Source organism: Megascapheus bottae, chromosome 18 (assembly GCF_031878675.1).
Source record: "Megascapheus bottae isolate mThoBot1 chromosome 18, mThoBot2.hap1, whole genome shotgun sequence".
NCBI lineage: Eukaryota > Metazoa > Chordata > Mammalia > Rodentia > Geomyidae > Megascapheus > Megascapheus bottae.
The window spans coordinates 45,893,514-45,911,305 of NC_143526.1; the positions used below are offsets into that span (position 1 = coordinate 45,893,514).

The 17,792-nt window shown below is 36.6% G+C and overlaps 1 protein-coding gene across 3 annotated transcripts in view; it reads right to left on the reverse strand.

The window, feature by feature from the left end:
• Positions 1 to 2,843: 2,843 nt before the first annotated feature.
• Positions 2,844 to 17,792, reverse strand: part of Sycp2 (synaptonemal complex protein 2) — a 52,164-nt gene continuing 37,215 nt past the window's right edge. The window contains exons 29-41 of one of the 3 annotated variants that reach the window (XM_090352588.1): positions 16,970 to 17,137; positions 14,804 to 15,002; positions 13,071 to 13,267; positions 9,730 to 9,915; positions 8,857 to 8,947; positions 8,477 to 8,629; positions 7,797 to 7,927; positions 7,143 to 7,237; positions 6,928 to 7,027; positions 5,959 to 6,017; positions 5,728 to 5,806; positions 5,560 to 5,616; positions 2,844 to 3,581 (exon numbers count right to left, since the gene is read on the reverse strand). In XM_090352588.1, the coding sequence (XP_090208714.1) occupies positions 3,504 to 3,581; positions 5,560 to 5,616; positions 5,728 to 5,806; positions 5,959 to 6,017; positions 6,928 to 7,027; positions 7,143 to 7,237; positions 7,797 to 7,927; positions 8,477 to 8,629; positions 8,857 to 8,947; positions 9,730 to 9,915; positions 13,071 to 13,267; positions 14,804 to 15,002; positions 16,970 to 17,137 (1,593 nt within the window). In that variant the 3' untranslated portion in view covers positions 2,844 to 3,503. The remainder of the gene's footprint in view (positions 3,582 to 5,559; positions 5,617 to 5,727; positions 5,807 to 5,958; positions 6,018 to 6,927; positions 7,028 to 7,142; positions 7,238 to 7,796; positions 7,928 to 8,476; positions 8,630 to 8,856; positions 8,948 to 9,729; positions 9,916 to 13,070; positions 13,268 to 14,803; positions 15,003 to 16,969; positions 17,138 to 17,792) is intronic. The other 2 variants (XM_090352587.1, XM_090352589.1) reach the window with 2 other exon arrangements.

Genomic DNA, 17,792 nt, shown 5'->3' on the forward strand with positions numbered 1-17,792 from the left:
TATGAAGCCCGAAGAACCACTGATTGCCTACAGCTTTTCCATTCCGCTGCACATTTATCTGTCCGTGTTTGTTTCTTGCTATGTTATTCTGCTCAAAATTCTGCTTGGTTTATTCGTAGCATTCCCCATGCTTACAACAGCTTTTGATTAGCTACATTAGAAACTGGGACGGGCTCACATGTTCGCATATAATAACTGATAAGCAGGGAGCTGGTGAGGGGGGGCAGTGGGCAGTGAAGTAGCTCAAGCGAGTGGAGTCCACACCAGCCACTAAGCACAGAGCTCACGATATTTTTGTAGCAGCAGATTTTGAAATCTGACATGGATTCCAGGCATTCTGAAACCCAGGCTGCTGTGCATTCAAAGGATCCTGGCTGTTGAAGCTGGTGTTTGCCAGTTACAGTATCTGGAGTTGGTAGCGTTTCCTTGTAGGTAGAGCCCAACTCTAGCCCAGGCTGCCCTTAGTGTCATGGTCCTGCTACTTTAGCTTCGCAGGTGCTGCAATGACAGATGTATGGCGCCATACCAGGATTTGGCAGTATCTAGACCACTGGCGTACTCTCCACAGAATCCAGCATTTAAAGTGTCCATCTAGCTGTGCTAATCTACTTGCTTCTCTTCCCTGTCCTTTCCATCTATACTTCAGGAATGAGTCCTACCTTGCAGTGCTATTTGATGGAAGACACGCTAGAAACGTATGCCAACAAGGTGTGAAACTGCAAACCAGGGAAGAAATGTAAGTCATTCATCCTAATTAGCTATTATCTGTAATAGTTCAGAAACAGCACCCTGAAGAATCTTTGGCTGTGTTAATGTACCCGTTTGCCTCTGGTTATAAAAGTTGGTTTTATTACTGTTTCTCTGAAATAATATAAACTTAGAAACATTATTCATTTTTGAAAAGGGGGTCCCTTTACTCTGTCGCTTATGCTTATATCTGATGCTTCCTTCCTCAGCTTTCTGAGGCCACAAACAGACATTATTTTGGGTGCTCAAGAAAAAGAAATTACAGGGCCAGGAGTGTGCCTAGCGGTAGAGTGCTTGCCTAGCATGCATGAAGCCCTGAGTTCAATACCTCAGTGCTACATAAATGGAAAAGGCCAGAAGCAGCACTGTGGCCTAAGTGGTAGCGTACAAGCCTTGAGCAAAAGAAGCTCAAGGACAGTGCCCAGGCACTGGCCCCGGGACTGGCGAAAGGAAAAAAAGAAGAAATTACAGAAACAGAAAATTCTGTTCTTTACATTTTCCTTCTTTTTTTTTTTTGCCAGACCTGGGCTTGAGCTCAGGGCCTGAGCACTGTCCTTGGACTTTCTCAAGGCTAGAGCTCTACCACTTGAGTCTCAGCACCACTTCCAGCTTTTTTCTATGTATATGGTACCGAGGAATCGAACCTGGGTCTTTGTGCATGCTAGGCAAGCACTCTACCACTAGGCCAAACTCCCAGCCTACATTTTCCTTCTAAACATGGGGTCAACACATGAAGCTCACAGTCAAATGTGATCAATGAGATTTTTTAAAACATGGAATGCTTCGTGAGTGTGTGTGTCCTCCTGTGCAGAGATCATGTTCATCTCTCCCTGTCACTCTAGCTTCAGTGGATGTGCTGTGAACGCCACTCCTGACATTCTGTAGAAGCTAAGGACCTTGACTGTTGTTTACCACAATGTCCAGGACCGAGAATGCTGGGGAAAGCAGGCTTATGGCAGTATGGGTGAAGGCATGAGCAGATACAGCCACTCTAAACAGAGATTCAGTAAGAGTAAAATCAGTCCTGCATGGTGCCAGCATTTCCATTGTAATTTGGAAGAACACATTAGCCCGCCATTCAGGTATCCACTGTATGCATAATACTAAGCTCAGCTCTCTCTACACATATAAAGCAAACCCCTTCCTGTTCCTAAAAATGAGAAGATAGGCTTTTGCTCTTGTAGCGTGATGAATGTAACCCAGGGCCTAACATTTGCTAGGCGAGCATTGACAACTGTCCCTTACTCAACTCAAGACACATAGGACAGCCATGCAGAATCCCGTGCATTGCCATTTTATTGTGCAACTGTGCCAGCTAATCACATGTACACAGACTGATTGTTAAGGGGATGATGCATTTGTAATTGTTAGTTTAGTGAGTTTTTTTTTTATAAAACATATAGCAAAAAAGACCCTTGGGAATATTCTGAAATAATAATTAGAGGAAAATAATTCAACAGATTTTCAGGAATTGCATATATGTTGAGATCAATGTTTACTTTGACTTTTGATGGTTATAGTTTTAGCTTATATAATAGTAATAATTATATGCATAATAAAGAATTTTGAGGAGTGATTGTCACACTAATGTAATGTTTGTCTTTAATATCAGAAAAAGGATTTATTTGCTTAGTTTGACACATGTATTGTAAATTTCAGATAATTGCTTCTGGTATGAATTTATAACGAGCTCGGCTTTCTTCCTCATGCAGTCAACCTACTACTTAGACACACCTTCAATTAGGCTTTTTGCCAGTTAATTGATGGTAGAGTCTCCTAGATTCTTCTGTTCCTGCTGGCTCCAGATTCAGCCTCCTAACTATTTAAGACTACAAGCATGAGCCACTTGACTTGTTTTCCTTCCTACCTTGAGCGAGATGCTACTTCACTATATTTAAATGCTATTCAGATACTCTGATGCCATTGAATGGGCAAGGGACTGCTTGAGTAGTGTTACACTTCAGTTGTCTAAATGGAGAAAGACATTTGCTTAGATATTCATAAAGCACGAAAGTAAACAATTTTATAATATGTATCAAGTGAAATAAACATTTTATTTCAAGTTTAATATATTAGAGCAAATCAAACATGCATTTATTTTGATAAAAGTAATTAATCAGAATATTGCAATGGAAACTACAGTATTTTCCAAACAGCCTACTACATTTACTTGAAATATTTAGGAAAACATATTTACAACTTGAAGAAATTTAGTGCATTCTAACACACTGGAGTAACAAATTAATACATACTGCCAAAAGTATGCTCAAACTATTGATAGGTCACTTAGATAAACATTTTAAATCAGAACTTTTCTAACCCTTCTATTTTTACAACTTGTGTGAACTATTCTACACATTTTAATAATACAGCTTCTAATCTAAAACTATTAACTGTATTCAGAATACATAAGTGTATTAAAATACACTTTATGTAATACATTTTAATTTATTAAACTAATTTGATGAGTATTGTTAGCTAATAGAACTATTACAAAAACAATCCAATTCCTTTTATTGTTGTCCCAAAAGGTTCTCTTTCTGAGAAAGGAAAATAAATGAAAGAATCACTTTGGGAAACAAAAATCCTTTGGGCTTGAAGTCCTGTTCAGCAGTTTTCTCATTTATAAGATAAGCATTTCTTTGATTTTGTGGCACCTTTCCTACAAATGTGCACTTTCTTGGGTGATGTCCACTTCTCTTTATATAAAGTTATACACAAAAATAATCATTAGCTAAAACATTAGCAACTAGATTTCACACATTATTATTTCTTCCATGTGCCAAGAATAATGACATCAGTCCTCTACGTATATTATGTAGTTCCTCTTCTTGCTATGACCAAGAAAAAAAATGATACTTAGCTTTCATTATCACTGTAAAAGCACCACATAAAATAGAAAATACATCAGTTTGTCATGGGAATTAATTTTAAAATAATCCCTTTCATAGAATATTTTTGCCAATGCTAATTCCACTTAGTCTCCTAGAGTATGTAGGCATCTATAGGATGCTATAATCATTGGTAGTAATCAAGATAATAACTGAATGAGGACTTGCCATCTTTTTTTTTGCCAGCCTGGGGGCTTGAACTCAGGACCTGGACACTGTTCTAATTTAACACTTTTGCTCAAGGCTAGTGCTCTGCCACTTGAGCCACAGCACCACTTCCAGTTTTGTCTGTGTGTATGGCACTGAGAAATCCAACCCAGGGCTTCATGCGTGCTAGACAAGAATTCTACCACTATGTTATACCCCAGCCCTTGCAGCTTTAAAATCAAACAAATTTAATTTTCTTTTTTGCCAGTCCTGGGGCTTGAACTCAAGGCCTAGGCACTGTCCTTAGACACTTTTTGCTCAAGCCTAGCTCTCTGCCACTTGAGCCACAGTGCCGCTTCTAGCTTTTTCTGTGTTTGTGGTACTGAGGAATCAAACCCAGGGCTTCATGTATGCTAGGTGAGCACTCTACCACGAGGCTATGCTCCTGACCCCAAGAAATTTAATTTTTGAGGGAAGAAAGTAAAATAAAATTAGTCTGAAAAAAATCTCAGTTAAGGTCAATGTAGTCAAGTGGCTAGAGTCTTTTTGTTTTTTTGTAGGTTGTGGGGCTTAAACTCTGGGCCTGGGCACTGTCTCTTCGTTCTTCAACTCAAGGCCACTTGAGCCACAGCACCACTTCCAGTTTTTGTGGTGGTGGAGATAAGAGTCTCATGGACTTTAGTGCCCGGGCTGGCTTTGAACCATGATCCTCTGATCTCAGCCTCCTAAGTAGCTAGGATTGTAGGCTTGAGCCACCAGTGTCTGGCGTGGCTTAGCATCTTGTTAACTTCATGCTAGGCAAATTTAGCCACAACATCCTTATGTGCTGAGATTCTAGTAAAAATGTCAAAGTCTATTCATATACCTCGCAGACAAGTATTAGGACCAGAGTGTGCTTTAAATGCCTCCCATACTGAAGAAAAGTCCTCTGAGCATGCTCCTGCAGAGGAGCACAGTTACTGTCTCGGCATAATTTACCCTCAGAAAGCTGCTGGTCATACATGAGACCTTTAGAAAGAGAACTTCGATTATCTAAGTAAATAAAGTCTTGTTTTCCAAGTGGGTAATCCTTCTACAGAACCTTTCCAGATAGCCATGCCCTGATTTAGAGCACAATGTTTGGAAATGGCACAAATAAGACACTCTTAAAGCTAATCTGTTTTTGTCTGTTCATTTTGGGGAGGGGTTGTGGGGCTTGCACTCAGAGCCTGGGTGCTGTTCCTGAGATTTTTGCCAGAGACTAGCACTGTACCACCTTGAGCCATAGCAACACTGCCAGTTTTCTGGGGGTTAACTGGACATCAGAGTCTCTGTGGACTTTCCTGCACGGGCTGGCTTCAAACTGAGATCCTCAGATCTCAGCCTCCTGAGTAGCTAGGATTACAAGCATGAGCCACAGGTATCCAGCTTAGTCTTATTTTTTTTTCTGGTTGTACATTTCTATTCTTTACCTTAGGAGGGATGACTTACTTAAATTACTTCATTTTTTTACTATAACTAGCTTCATATTATTTAAAGAGCTAAAAGTCATAAAGTTGAATCTGCCTTCTCCCAGCCCAAACAGAAAAAGAAAAAAAATCTTTGAAAGAATTCCTCATAAAACATACAAAAGCAGTCCAGCAGTCATGGTAGCGCATGCCTGTAATCATGGTGCTTGGGAGACAGAGAATGTGACAGGTGCCAGGCCAGAATAGGTGACATGGGGAGACACTACAAAACAAAATTTTACCAAAGCGTAATTATTTGAAAACACAAACTTAGGAAGCTGATTTACCATTTGTTTAAGAAGCTTGTCCTGTAGTATTTTCATGTTTTCTTTCATCAAAGACATCTGAAAATAAGCATATACCCCCATGAAATTGACAAAAGTTTCACCACAAAAGAAAATACCAACATTTAGAAAAACCAACATCAAGAGTATGTAAATATACAAAATTCATACCTGAGATGAAAATACAGATTCTTCAAAATCATTATTGCCAAAGACATTTTTATTCAATGCAGTTTCCAAATGACGAAGCCTAACAGGTAAGCAAATGAGTCACTTTTCTATTGATCAGGAATTCTAATTGAATTGCTATAGTAGAGCATGTGTGATTTTTTTTCAAATGTAAACTTACTACTGATTTTACAATCGATTTTTAAAGATTATAGTCCTGAAGGGAATACTAACCTCTGCTGTTCATTTTTCTGATAGACATTGAGCTTCTGAAGTGCTCTATCCCAAAAGTCCTAAAATTCAAGACACAAAGACTAATTGTACTTTATCTACTACTCCGATTGGTCTTGCATGGGGGAGGGGCAGTACTGGTGGGGGGGGGGGGGTTGAACTCCGGATCTCACACTTCCTAAGGCAGGTACCCTAATTTTGACCATAGTCCAGTCCTTCTTTGCTTATTTTCTGGATCTTACATTTTTGTCTGGGGTCACCTCATACATATGTCTCCTTTGCAGTTAGGGTGACAGATACTCACCTCTATGCTCAGTGTGGTGGTTGACATGGATTCTAATTTTTGCTCAGGCTGGCCTTGAACTATAGTCTGCATGGTCTGTGTCTCAAGTGAGCTGAGATTATAGGTGTGAACCACCTCCCTGGCTACTATCCCTAACTTAAACAAACCATCTGAATATTTGTTACTTATATGGATTTGTTAAACATATGCATATTTAAAACTGGAAATAAAATCCTCAGTTTTTCCATATCATAAAAAGGTTCACCATAAACTTGTTTGTAATTTAGTTTATATAAAGCTGATAAAATTTTGTTCAAAAGAATGAAAAGTGGATAGATATGTAGGTATGCTGACTTACACTTGTAATCCCTGCTGTTTGGGAGGTGGATATGTGGAGAGCCAAAGATTCAAAACAGACTAGCACAAAATTAGTATGACACCATTTCAGCCAGTAACTGGGCCTGGTGGTGTGTGCGTCTTACCACATTGAAGGGGGGCAGGGAAGATCATAGTCCAAGTTACACATGACAAAGCCACAAGAGCACCTGCCTACCAAGGGTGAGGCTGTGGGTTCAAACCCCAGTACTTATAATTAAGAAAAAATCAGCATGGAAATCTTTAGGTTATAAGTATTCAGAAGTGAAGTTCATCAAATTTTTAATAGAATTTAAATTCGTAAAAGCACAAACCACAAATTCCTTCTCTAAATCCTTTAAAGACTGTGAATCTTTTTCAAAATTCTCCAACTCTTCTATGATGATGAATTTGAATTTATCAAGTTTTTTAATTCTATTAAGGAAACAAAACAAGATAAATATTTAAAACTGCAGCATCCAGAACATGCATTCCTAATTTATGAATGTATATCAGTCAGAGGTTATCAGAAAAGATTTTTATTACAGACCTATTCTCTTGAATTTGATGGTTCATTGTTTTTAGATGTTGTTGAGCTGTTTTCCAAGACTGCATCGTAAAATACTCTATTATTTTATTTCGAGCCTGAAAACGAATCATTTTAAAATTATATCATTACAAAATGACATTCTAAACAAGAGCATGTTATGAATGAATCCTTTGTATGACATGTGAATGGCTAAAAACTTAGAAAATTATTTAAACTTTTTTACATCTCTCAATTCTCTTTTATTTATCTATTTATTTATTTTTGTGGGTCATGGGGCTTGAACTCAGCCTGGGCACTGTCCCTGAGCTCTTCAGCTCAAGGCTATTGCCCCTACCCCTTGAGCCACAGCGCCACTTTTGGTTTTCTGGTGGTTGATTGGAGATAAGAGTCTCACAGACTTTAGTGCCCAGGCTGGCTTTGAATCTCTGTCCTCAGATCTCAGCCTCCTGAGGAGCTAAGATTACAGGCGTGGGCCACTGTGCCAGGCTTAATATGAGTTTTAACTTGGTAATTTTTTCCAGTTTTTTGCATACTCAGAAAGTTGCATCCATAAATGGGTGTTCTATTGCTCAAGGAACAAACAACCAAGTCTGACAGAAAGTGTGGCATATTATATTGAGTATAAATAATAATTTTCACATGCTGAAAACTTACATCAAGTTTCCTCTTAAATTCAGAGTTGATCTTCTCACAAAGCATCCCTACACCTGATGATAGGTCACCGCCCCAGTTCTCCTCAGAAAGGGAAATATCCTTTGGTGATAATGGAGATATACTTTGAGACACTAAAAAGTGAAAACAATTGGCTAGAGTTAAAAAATCTACATTATTTCAAAATTAGCCTTGTCATTAGGCAAAACCATCTTCCTTACTTCTGATCTACGTGCAGTCTAAGAATTATGAAATAAAAATCAGACTTCACTTTTAAATGTAAAAACAAAACAATTTGTATTTATTAAAAGAACTCTTTAAGGTGGCAACTACTAATGTAGATGTAGAGCATTTGGGGATGCTTTTCTTTAACTGCCTGGAATGACTTCTACATTGTTCTTTCCACGAGTGGAACACTCGGGCTCCAAATAACTCACACTCCAGCAAAAACCATGGATTCATTAAGAAGTAAATGAATGCTGAGGAAGCTCACTGGGCAGAGAAGACAGTTACCACAACGTCATTCATATTAAGTGAAATCTGTGGAATAAAAATATAAAATATTCTGTCTTGGACTTTTTTCCCCCAGGTTTCTTTACAAAGGATTTTATTTTGTGGATGAAATTATTCAAAACCTAAGAAGCCATCTCCCACATTTTGACATAAGCGTTTGATCTACCTACATTTATAGGTGTGATTATCTGCATCTCCCATTTTACACAGTCTTTTGGAAGGCAAGTGTGCTCTCCTTTCTTCTGCTTCTTCTGTGTCCAGTTCAGAATTGCTTACATTATCTTCTATGATCATTCGTTTGAAACTAAGACGTCTAGTGGGGCCTGAGGAATAGTTAAAATTAAATAGCATTACAATTTTGATTAAAAATGCCTAATATTTCATTGCTTTTATTAATAAGCCTTTAAGTTATTTCTACTGTGTCTTAAACAACTGTGTATTAAATTTTTACAGTAGCTAAATTGAGTAATGCTATATATGCATATTTAATTAATTTAGATGGAATTTAGAATATTATTTAAGAAATAAAGGCAAGCCTGTGACAAGATACCTGATCCATGAGTAGTATCACTGAGCATGTCCAATACTAGTTTTTGTCTTTCTTCAGTAGATATGGACATTGAAGATATTGAACTGTTTTCCTAAAATACATAATGAAAAATTAGAAAAAGTTATTTTAAGTCTGCATGGATTCATCTGGGACCATCATTCTCAAAAAACGCAGAATATTTCAAATGCTGTCAATTATTTTTCAGACTATTGTGTTTCTATCCTTTCTTTTCATCTGTAACACTAACTAGTTGTTAAATTAATGAGAATCTTATAGTAATAATTTTTAACCAACATTTTTGGCTATGCTTGCTATTCAGTTTGGCTTTGTTAAGGTTATTCTTTCCACAGTTGAGTTAGAAAATAGGGGACATAGAAAATTAATTTTAAATTTAGCCTAAATTTTCAGATTTAACCCTCTATTTTACTGTTGAAATGCATAGTCTTTCTGTACCTAGTAACCTCTAGTTAGGTTACTGTTCTGTATATACCTATCGATCCACTTAGACCTACCTCAATTCCAAGCCCACTCTAACCATAAAATTTTGTCTTGATCTTCTGAATTTAAAGGTAATTAGGTATTTTTGTTGATAGACTGATGGACCTTTATGGTAGCAAGAAACTCAGCCAGACTGCTACATGGTTTTATAAACTTAGAAAGTCCTAGTAAATCTGAAAATCAGGGGGTTAGCAGCTATTTCTTCACTTCTGTAGAAGACCTTACTGTTTTCATTTTAAGTGTGAACTTTTCCTCTCAAAAACATTTTTCTTGACTAGTCTAGTCTATATACTTTATGCACGAAAAAAGACTAGTAATTTATTCTTGCAAGAATCATTTTAATTTAAAGAAACTTAAAAAATAATAGTATATTACCTCTCCTTTGCTTTGTATATGGTTTCTAATGATAGTTGGAGATTCAATTTCCACAAGATGTTTTTCAGAATTATTACTTCTTATATCAGAATCACTGTTACAATTTTGTGTTTCTTGCGTGAGTTCTACAGAATTTATGTTTTTTCTATTCACAACAATATTTTTCTTAGTTGGAGTATGACTGGGCTATGAATAGATAAGACATACAAAAACCCAAAGGAAGTTAAGATAACTGTTTTAAGCCAAAAGAAAATGTTAGACATGTGCTAAATTCACATTTCATATTGTTTTTTTTTAAGGAACCTATCAGACAAACAGAACATGAGCTTGATGGCAAGAATCTACCAAAAAACACGAAGGAAGAAGCCTGCTAGTATATAATGCTTCAGTGATCTAGTCACCTTAAAAATACTGAAAGTAAAAAGCGCTGGGAATATGGATCAAGCATTAAGGTATCTGTCTAGCATGCATGAGGCCCTGGGTTCACATCCTCATAGTACAAAAACAAACAGAGGAAACTACCTGTGAAGATAACTGATTTTAAAATGGCTATAGCCCTAACTACTCAAAGGGCTGCGGCCTGGAAAACTGGTTCAAGCAGACCAGGCACAAAAGTTTGCTAGACTCCATCTCCAAACTAGCCACAAAATGCAGGGTGTAGAGTGTTAGCCAAGAAAGTAAGCCGACCAAACATGAGGCTTTGAGTTTAAATCCCAGTACAAGCAAAAGCAAAACAAGAAAAATAAAAGGAACTTTAAGCCTTCTACATACAGAAAACACAGTCAATTGAAAGTGACAGGACCGAGCCAGATACAGACTGGTAGCTCACTCCTGTAATCCTAGCTGCTCAGGAAGCAGAGACCTAAGGACTGTGGTTCAAAGCCGGCCCAGGCAGGAAAGTCTATGAGACTCTGACCTACAATTAATCATTGAAAGGCTGAAAGTGGAAAGTGGAGCTGTGGCACAAGGGATAGAGCACTAGTCTTGAGCAAAAACTCAAGAGACAGTACCCAAGTCCTGGGTTCAAGCTCCACGACTAGCACACACACAAAAAGTAACAGCACAACCCTTTTACTAATTACAATTAAAAAAATAGAAAAAAAAATAAATAAATTAATCACAGAAATGTTAAAAAAAAAAAAAGTAACAGCACAGGCAGGCATGGTGGCTCATGCCTATAATCCTAGCTAGCTACAATACAGGACAAGTGGTTGGTTGTGTATCAGTCAGTAGTTTTAGACTTTTGCTACACTTATATTCAGCAGTTACTTGTACAAGAATCCCTAACTACCAAGTGCTTTTATAGTACTGGATATTTAAACCAGGTCTTCAGACTAAAAAGTAGTTTGCCACCTCTCAGTTACATTACCATTTTTAATGCAAAGTTAGACACATACTAAAAAGAAACCGTTTTATTTACTTGCATAACTTAGCCTATTTAATTTCCACTGCCCTATCATACAGATGAGAGAGGGGAGTATAAAGAGCTCCACTAACTTGTCCAGTGTCACACAACTAACAAATCGTGGAGCCAAGATTTACATCCACCTCATGCAGACTCACAATTCAGCTGTGTCTAGTTTCAGCACACCACATGAGAATCTTTGTAATCAGTTTTATACTTTTATCATGACTTCAAAAGTTTTCAAAATTAAGCCATATTATAAAAGCAAAATGGGGTGTTGGTGAGAAAGTTTGGAAATTGGTACCAAACTGTGTGAAACCTTTTTGTTTTTGTCAGTCATGGAGCTTGAACTTGGGAGTTGGGTGCTATCCCTGAGCTCTTTTGTTCAAGGCTAGCACTCTGTGCTTTAAGCCACAGCTAAAAAGCAACTAAATGACACTTCTGGTTTTTGAGTAGTTAGTTGGAGATAAGAGTCATGAGGACTTTTTTTTTGCCAGCGTTGGCTTCAAACCACTATCCTCAAATCTCAGCCTCCTGAGTAGCTAGAATTACAGAAGTGAACCACTGGCACTCAAAATATAAAATTATTCCTCATATTCTATTATTACTGTTTAATTATTACTATTAATTATTACTGTTTAACCCACTTAGAGCCGTATTTGAGTTCTGTCTTTATTATTTTAAAGACTTAGCATATCTATATATTTTACTAAGAAGTCAGTACATATATAATTTGCTATATGAAATAGATACTGCTTTCAATTTATTAACTTTCATACTATATACCAATTTTAAACTTTCTTACACAAATATAAAACAACCACTGTAGTTTTTCTGTTTTCAAGTATATCTTGTCAATTTATACATTACCTTGTGATTTTTAGAAAGTAAAGTCTGTTAAGATTGTAGACATTTCAATTATTGTGACATTCAAAGGAAGTGCATGTGCTGTGGGAAGGAGGCAATCAAAGTGTAGAAAGTATAAGTTGTTTTGATGTGTAGATATACATGTATTGAGGCTCTTTGAAAGGGATCATTTCTGATTACAGAACTTTTATTTGTGTGTAGTCTCATTTGTATGCCATCATGTTCTTTCTCCTGTACACAGGAGCTTGTTAGGCTCATTGAGATGGGAAATGTCTTGCTATTATACTTCCTACTCTAAAGCAAACATCCAATCCACCTTCATCCCCTAGACCAAACCAAAAACTTTTCAGCAGACAGCAATGGATACAGTATGTACTCTGTGTGTGTGTGTGTGTGTGTGTGTGTGTGTGCGCGCACAGGCGTGCGTGCACGCGCGCAGCCTTGCATAAAAGCAGACAATTCCTAGAGCTTGAACTTAAGACTAAGGCACTGTCCCTGAGCTTTTCTGCTCAAGGCTAGCACTCTACTACTGGAGATATAACCCACTAACCCACTTCTGGCTTTTTAGTAGTTTATTAGAGATAAGAATCTTATGTACTTTCATGCTTCCACTGGCTTTGGACCACAGTCCTAAGATCTCAGCCTCCTCAATAGCTAGAATTATATGAATGAGTCATGGCGCTAGGCTTTGGTTAAGACTTTAAGGAAAGCCATATAACGAATGATTGTTGTCCTTAATGTACTATGTTGTCTCTCATCTCCTTTGCTGTCCCTTGGTTATCTCATATTGTTATAGTATCTCACTTTGTTATCTGATGTATTGAGTTTATTTGTATTTGGTTATTTAAAATTTGATAGGGAAGGGGGGAAAACAGGTGGGGAGTGTGGGGGGGAGGGAAATGGGCACCAAGACATGTGAAAGGGTATCAATGTACGTGAATTAATGCACCTTCTATCTGGCAAATATCATGTAACCCTTTTACTAATTACAATAAAAAAATGCAAAAAAAGATTTTAAGGAAAGTTATTTACCACTTTCAAATACATCTGATAAAATATATATTCTTACCGAAAAGAGAGGTGCTGCAAGTGGTGAGCGCCCTTCACTTGCACTTGCAGAGCCTGTCTTGTTTGGGGGAGAGTTTCCTAAACCTCCAGCTTCATTAGAACTGTTTAGAGATTCAGGTGAAGACATTTTTGCATAAGGTGATTTTGTTATGCAGTCATAACCTTGAGTAAAATTCTTTTCTGTTGTTTTTTCTTTACCTATATGGCCCCACAAAACAAATGTACAGTCAATGTTACTGTTGATATCTGCTTTAAAAACAACTTGGTTTATTTAAATTCTAAGAATATAATAATTTTCCAAATCTCAGCTATATTTTAAAAAGATATACTTTCAATAATTTAGGAACAAATTGTATTTAAAATATGTTCTAATGTTTTTTAAAGATATATTGCTGAATTTAAATTTCATGAATTTTCCAAAACAATTTCAAACAAAATATCTAGGGTATAAGGTAAAATTTAATGATAAAAGTCAATATTGACTGATGGATAATGCTGTTTTTAAAGCTATGGAATTTACTGGTCTAAAACTTATAAAAATTAGGACCTTTAACTTCTAAAATAAGTTACATCTATCCTCTCCATTTCTCTGAAATAGCAACAGTTCTAAGCACAATGAAAAACAGCTATTTTAGGGGAAGATTAAGTATGTTAGTCAAATCTTAAGTTTAAACTGAAGCAATTAATCATTAGAAATAGCCTCAAAAGAAACTAAATGCCAGAAACATAGTTTCTGTATGAGAAAAACATACATACGGCAGAGCTCCAAAGAATATAAAGTTGCAATGCCAATCATTTCAAAATAAAATCTCTTGGTTTATGAATATTATCTACTGTAAGGCCACAGAATGATCATGATGTTCCTTGGACATATTTTACTAAATTAAAAAATATAAAACATCATAATACTTATTTTGTTAAATATAGTTTGAACTAGTACATTAATATATAAGATTAATATAAGTAGCCAGGGTGCTGGAGGCTGTCACCTGTAATCCAAGCTACTCAGGAAGCTGAGATCTGAGAATCGAGGCTCAAAGCCTACTCTGGACAGGAAAGTCCATGAGAATCTTATTTCCAATTAACTACCCCCCCAAAAAAAGCCAAAAGTGGAGCTGTGGCTCGAGTAGTAGAGCACTCTACCTTGAGCAGAAAAGCCCAGGAACAGTGCCCAGATCCTAAGTTCAAGCTCCAAAACTAGCACCAAAAAAACAAACAGAAAAGCCTTATAAACATATTATTTTATATATTGAAACATTTGATTTTGATTTTCTAAGATAAAAATCCTCAACTTGCTTGGGCAAGTATTGGACTATAACCCTGCCAGCCTTCCACGTAGCTGGGATTACAGGTGTGTGCCAATCACGCCTGGCAAAACAGAAGTTTAACTACTAATTCTTTTTTTTTTTCAATTTGGTGGTAGGGTTTGATGTCAAAGTCTTCAATTTGCCAGTTATCACTCTACTACTTGAGCCTGCCCATAGACTTTTTTTGTTTTAATTTGCTATTCAGACAATTTCTCCCATTTTTTCAAAGGCTGTCCTTGGACTGTGATCTCCTAGTTTTCCTGCTAAATAGCTGGAATTATAGGTATATGCTGTAATACTTGGCTAACTATATAATCTTAAATAAATCCTTCAAGTTAGTCTTCAGATTATATTTCTACATACTTGGTTATAATAGAAAATTGCTCACTATTCAAAGAAAATAGAAGAAAAAGGAAATGATACTGACATCTCATCAATTCTATAGATGAGGGACTCCCAGATACTGATGCAGGAGAAAAGTCCAGGTGATTCTCTCTCAGAGTGTTTTTTTGTAGAGACGAGCTTTTCCATTTTTTTGATGGTCCACTTTGTGTTTTAGCAGGTAAGACTTTCTGTTGTTTCTTTGGTAGTTTTGTGGTTTTGGTTCTGAAATGGATATTCTCCTCCTAAATGTATTAATAACTTTCTAATTACATATGAATATAAACATATGTGAACACATAAAACATTGCACTGATATATGCATACATATATATACATATACCATGTTACATTCATTATTACAAAGCTATGACATTAGTGATTCTATAAATATATCAGGAATATGTGATACATAAACTATACTACATATCATGAGAGACAAATACTTTAGGGTTCAAAGATGGTGATTATACTCAATTTAGAGAAAAAGGAATTCCTGGATTTCATGGCACTTGAGATACTGAGGAATTTGTGAAAGAAGATATAGCAAGAATAAGGCAGGCTGCTGATCAGAGCTTGAGGGGGCAGAGAAGCTGAGGTCTTATCTGAGAGTCTTACATACAGTTATACTGGAGGTGAACAGAAATAAGCTTGAAAAACTTTATTATTTGAATATCTGACAAGATAGATATTTCTGGAATTTTTATTTGAGGCTCAGGATAAGAGTGTAGAAAAGACTTCTTCACAGTATGTATGGTAAAGTAAGAAGTGATAAAAAATGTAGAGGTCACTTACAAAGTCCTTAAAATTCTTCCCATAAAATAATACAAACAGTGAGATATGGATGTCTAATATCTTAAAAGCCAACATGGTATAGTAGTAGTCAGGGCTCTGTGTTTATCACCAAACTCTCTACATTGAAATTCAGTTCCTGGGCCATTTCCTAGCTATATGATCTTGACAAGTTCCTTCTGTGGCACCTCAATTTCACATTTGTAAAATGAGATAGCAATAACAGCACTAATTATCAATACTATCTTATCAGATTCTAATATGATAAATGTATAAAGTGATTAAATTTAACAACAGAGGCATTGTTACAGTTTTAGATTTTCCTTTTTGAGAAAAGTTTCAGATATAGGTAGCCTGTAACAGAACTGCTACCTTATGAGATATGAAGTCACAGGTAGGGGCAGTATATGGAAAGGATAGTTTTGCCTTCTTCCACCCTCCCTGCCCCATTTTTGTGTAGCAGTTTTGAGGCTTGAACTCTGGGCCTAGCCGCTGTGCCTGGGCTTTTGTGATTAAGACTAGAACTCTAGCGTTTTAGTCACAGCTCTACTTCCTGCTGTGTGTGTGTGTGTGTGTTGTGTATGTGTTTAACTGGACATAAGCATCTCATGGACTTTGCTGCCCAGAATAGCTTTAAATTGTGATCCACAGATCACAGGATTACAGGTATAAGCCACTGACACCTACTATTTTTGCTTTTATTGGAAAGATTTGTGGGGCTGGGAGTGTGGCCTTGTGATAGAGTGCTTGTCTAGCATGCATAAAGCCCTGGGTTGGATTCCTTGATACCACATACACAGAGAAAAATCAGAAGTGGTGCTGTGGATCAAGTGACAGAGCACTAGCCTTGGGAAAGCTCAAGGACAGTGCCCAGGCCCTGAGTTCAAGACCCAGGACTTCCCCCCCAAAATTATGACTTCAAATTTGTTGTACTTTATTAAAGCGTAATTTTGGAAAACGAAAGTTCTTTTTATTTATGAAGTATCATGTTAAAAATTGTATTTTTACTTGAATTAGACTTCTGTATTGTACCACTATACCAACTTAACTGTAAAATTTAATATTATATTGCCTAAGCAACACATTTTAGAATTATTATAAAATGTTTTCTAAGCCAGGAGCTATGGCTCATACCTGTAATCCTAGCTACTTAGGAGGCTGAGATCTGAGGATCAAGTTTTAAAAGCAGCCTGGGCACAAAAGGACCTGAGACTCTTCTCCAATAAACCTCTAGAAAACGGGAAGTGGGGCTTGGCTCAAGAGTAGGGCAGTAGCCTTGAGCTGAAGAGCTCAGGGACATTGCCCAGTCCAAGTTCAAGACCCATGACCCACAAATAAAATTAAAAAAAATAAATAAAAAATGATAATTTTGTCATTTTAAGATGGTCTTAGCTATTACCACTTAATTAAATCTATTTACCTTTACTTGCAATTTATCTTTACGTGAATGTGCATATTCTTCACTCTCGGACTCTGAATTTGAGAGATCTTTGTAATTTTTTTTTGTTTTTGCTGCTCTCCGAGGAAGTCTAGTTCTCCCATCTGGAACTGTTTCATTCTTCTTTTTGGTAATGCTTTTATTTGGTTCCTTTAGGGGAGAATTCTTGAACATTACTAAGGCAATATTTGTGATACAAGTAATATAAGCTATTTTCTTTTATGACTGACACCACATGACACACACACACACACACACAAAGTATGTGGTAAGGAAAGAATGAGTCCTGATTATTTTAAAACCTATATGTCTATATATATTTATGTATAGATATACTAAATACAAACATATATTTATGCTATGTATTATATATACATGACTATATAAAATAAACATATATAAGTAAATAAACTTGGTGGGGATTGATGTAATATCTCATAGTTCAGTTAACTTTACACTCACTTATTGTAGCTGAAGCTGGACTTGAACCTCAATCAACCTCCCTAGTATTGAGTTTACAGGGATGAGCCACCATGCTTCAGTAAATGATAATTGATCTTTCCCTTCTATTAAATCTTTTTTTTTTTTTTTGCCAGTCCTAGGCTTGAGCTCAGGCCTGAGCACTGTCCTTGTACTTTCTTAGCTCTACCACCTGAGCTTCAGCACCACCTCTGGCTTTTTTCTATGTATGTGGTCTATGTGCATGCTAGGCAAGCACTCTACCACTAGGCCAAACTCCTGGCCTCCATTAAATCTTTAAAGAGACTAGTATTATCTAACTTAACTAAAAGAAAATACCAAAAAT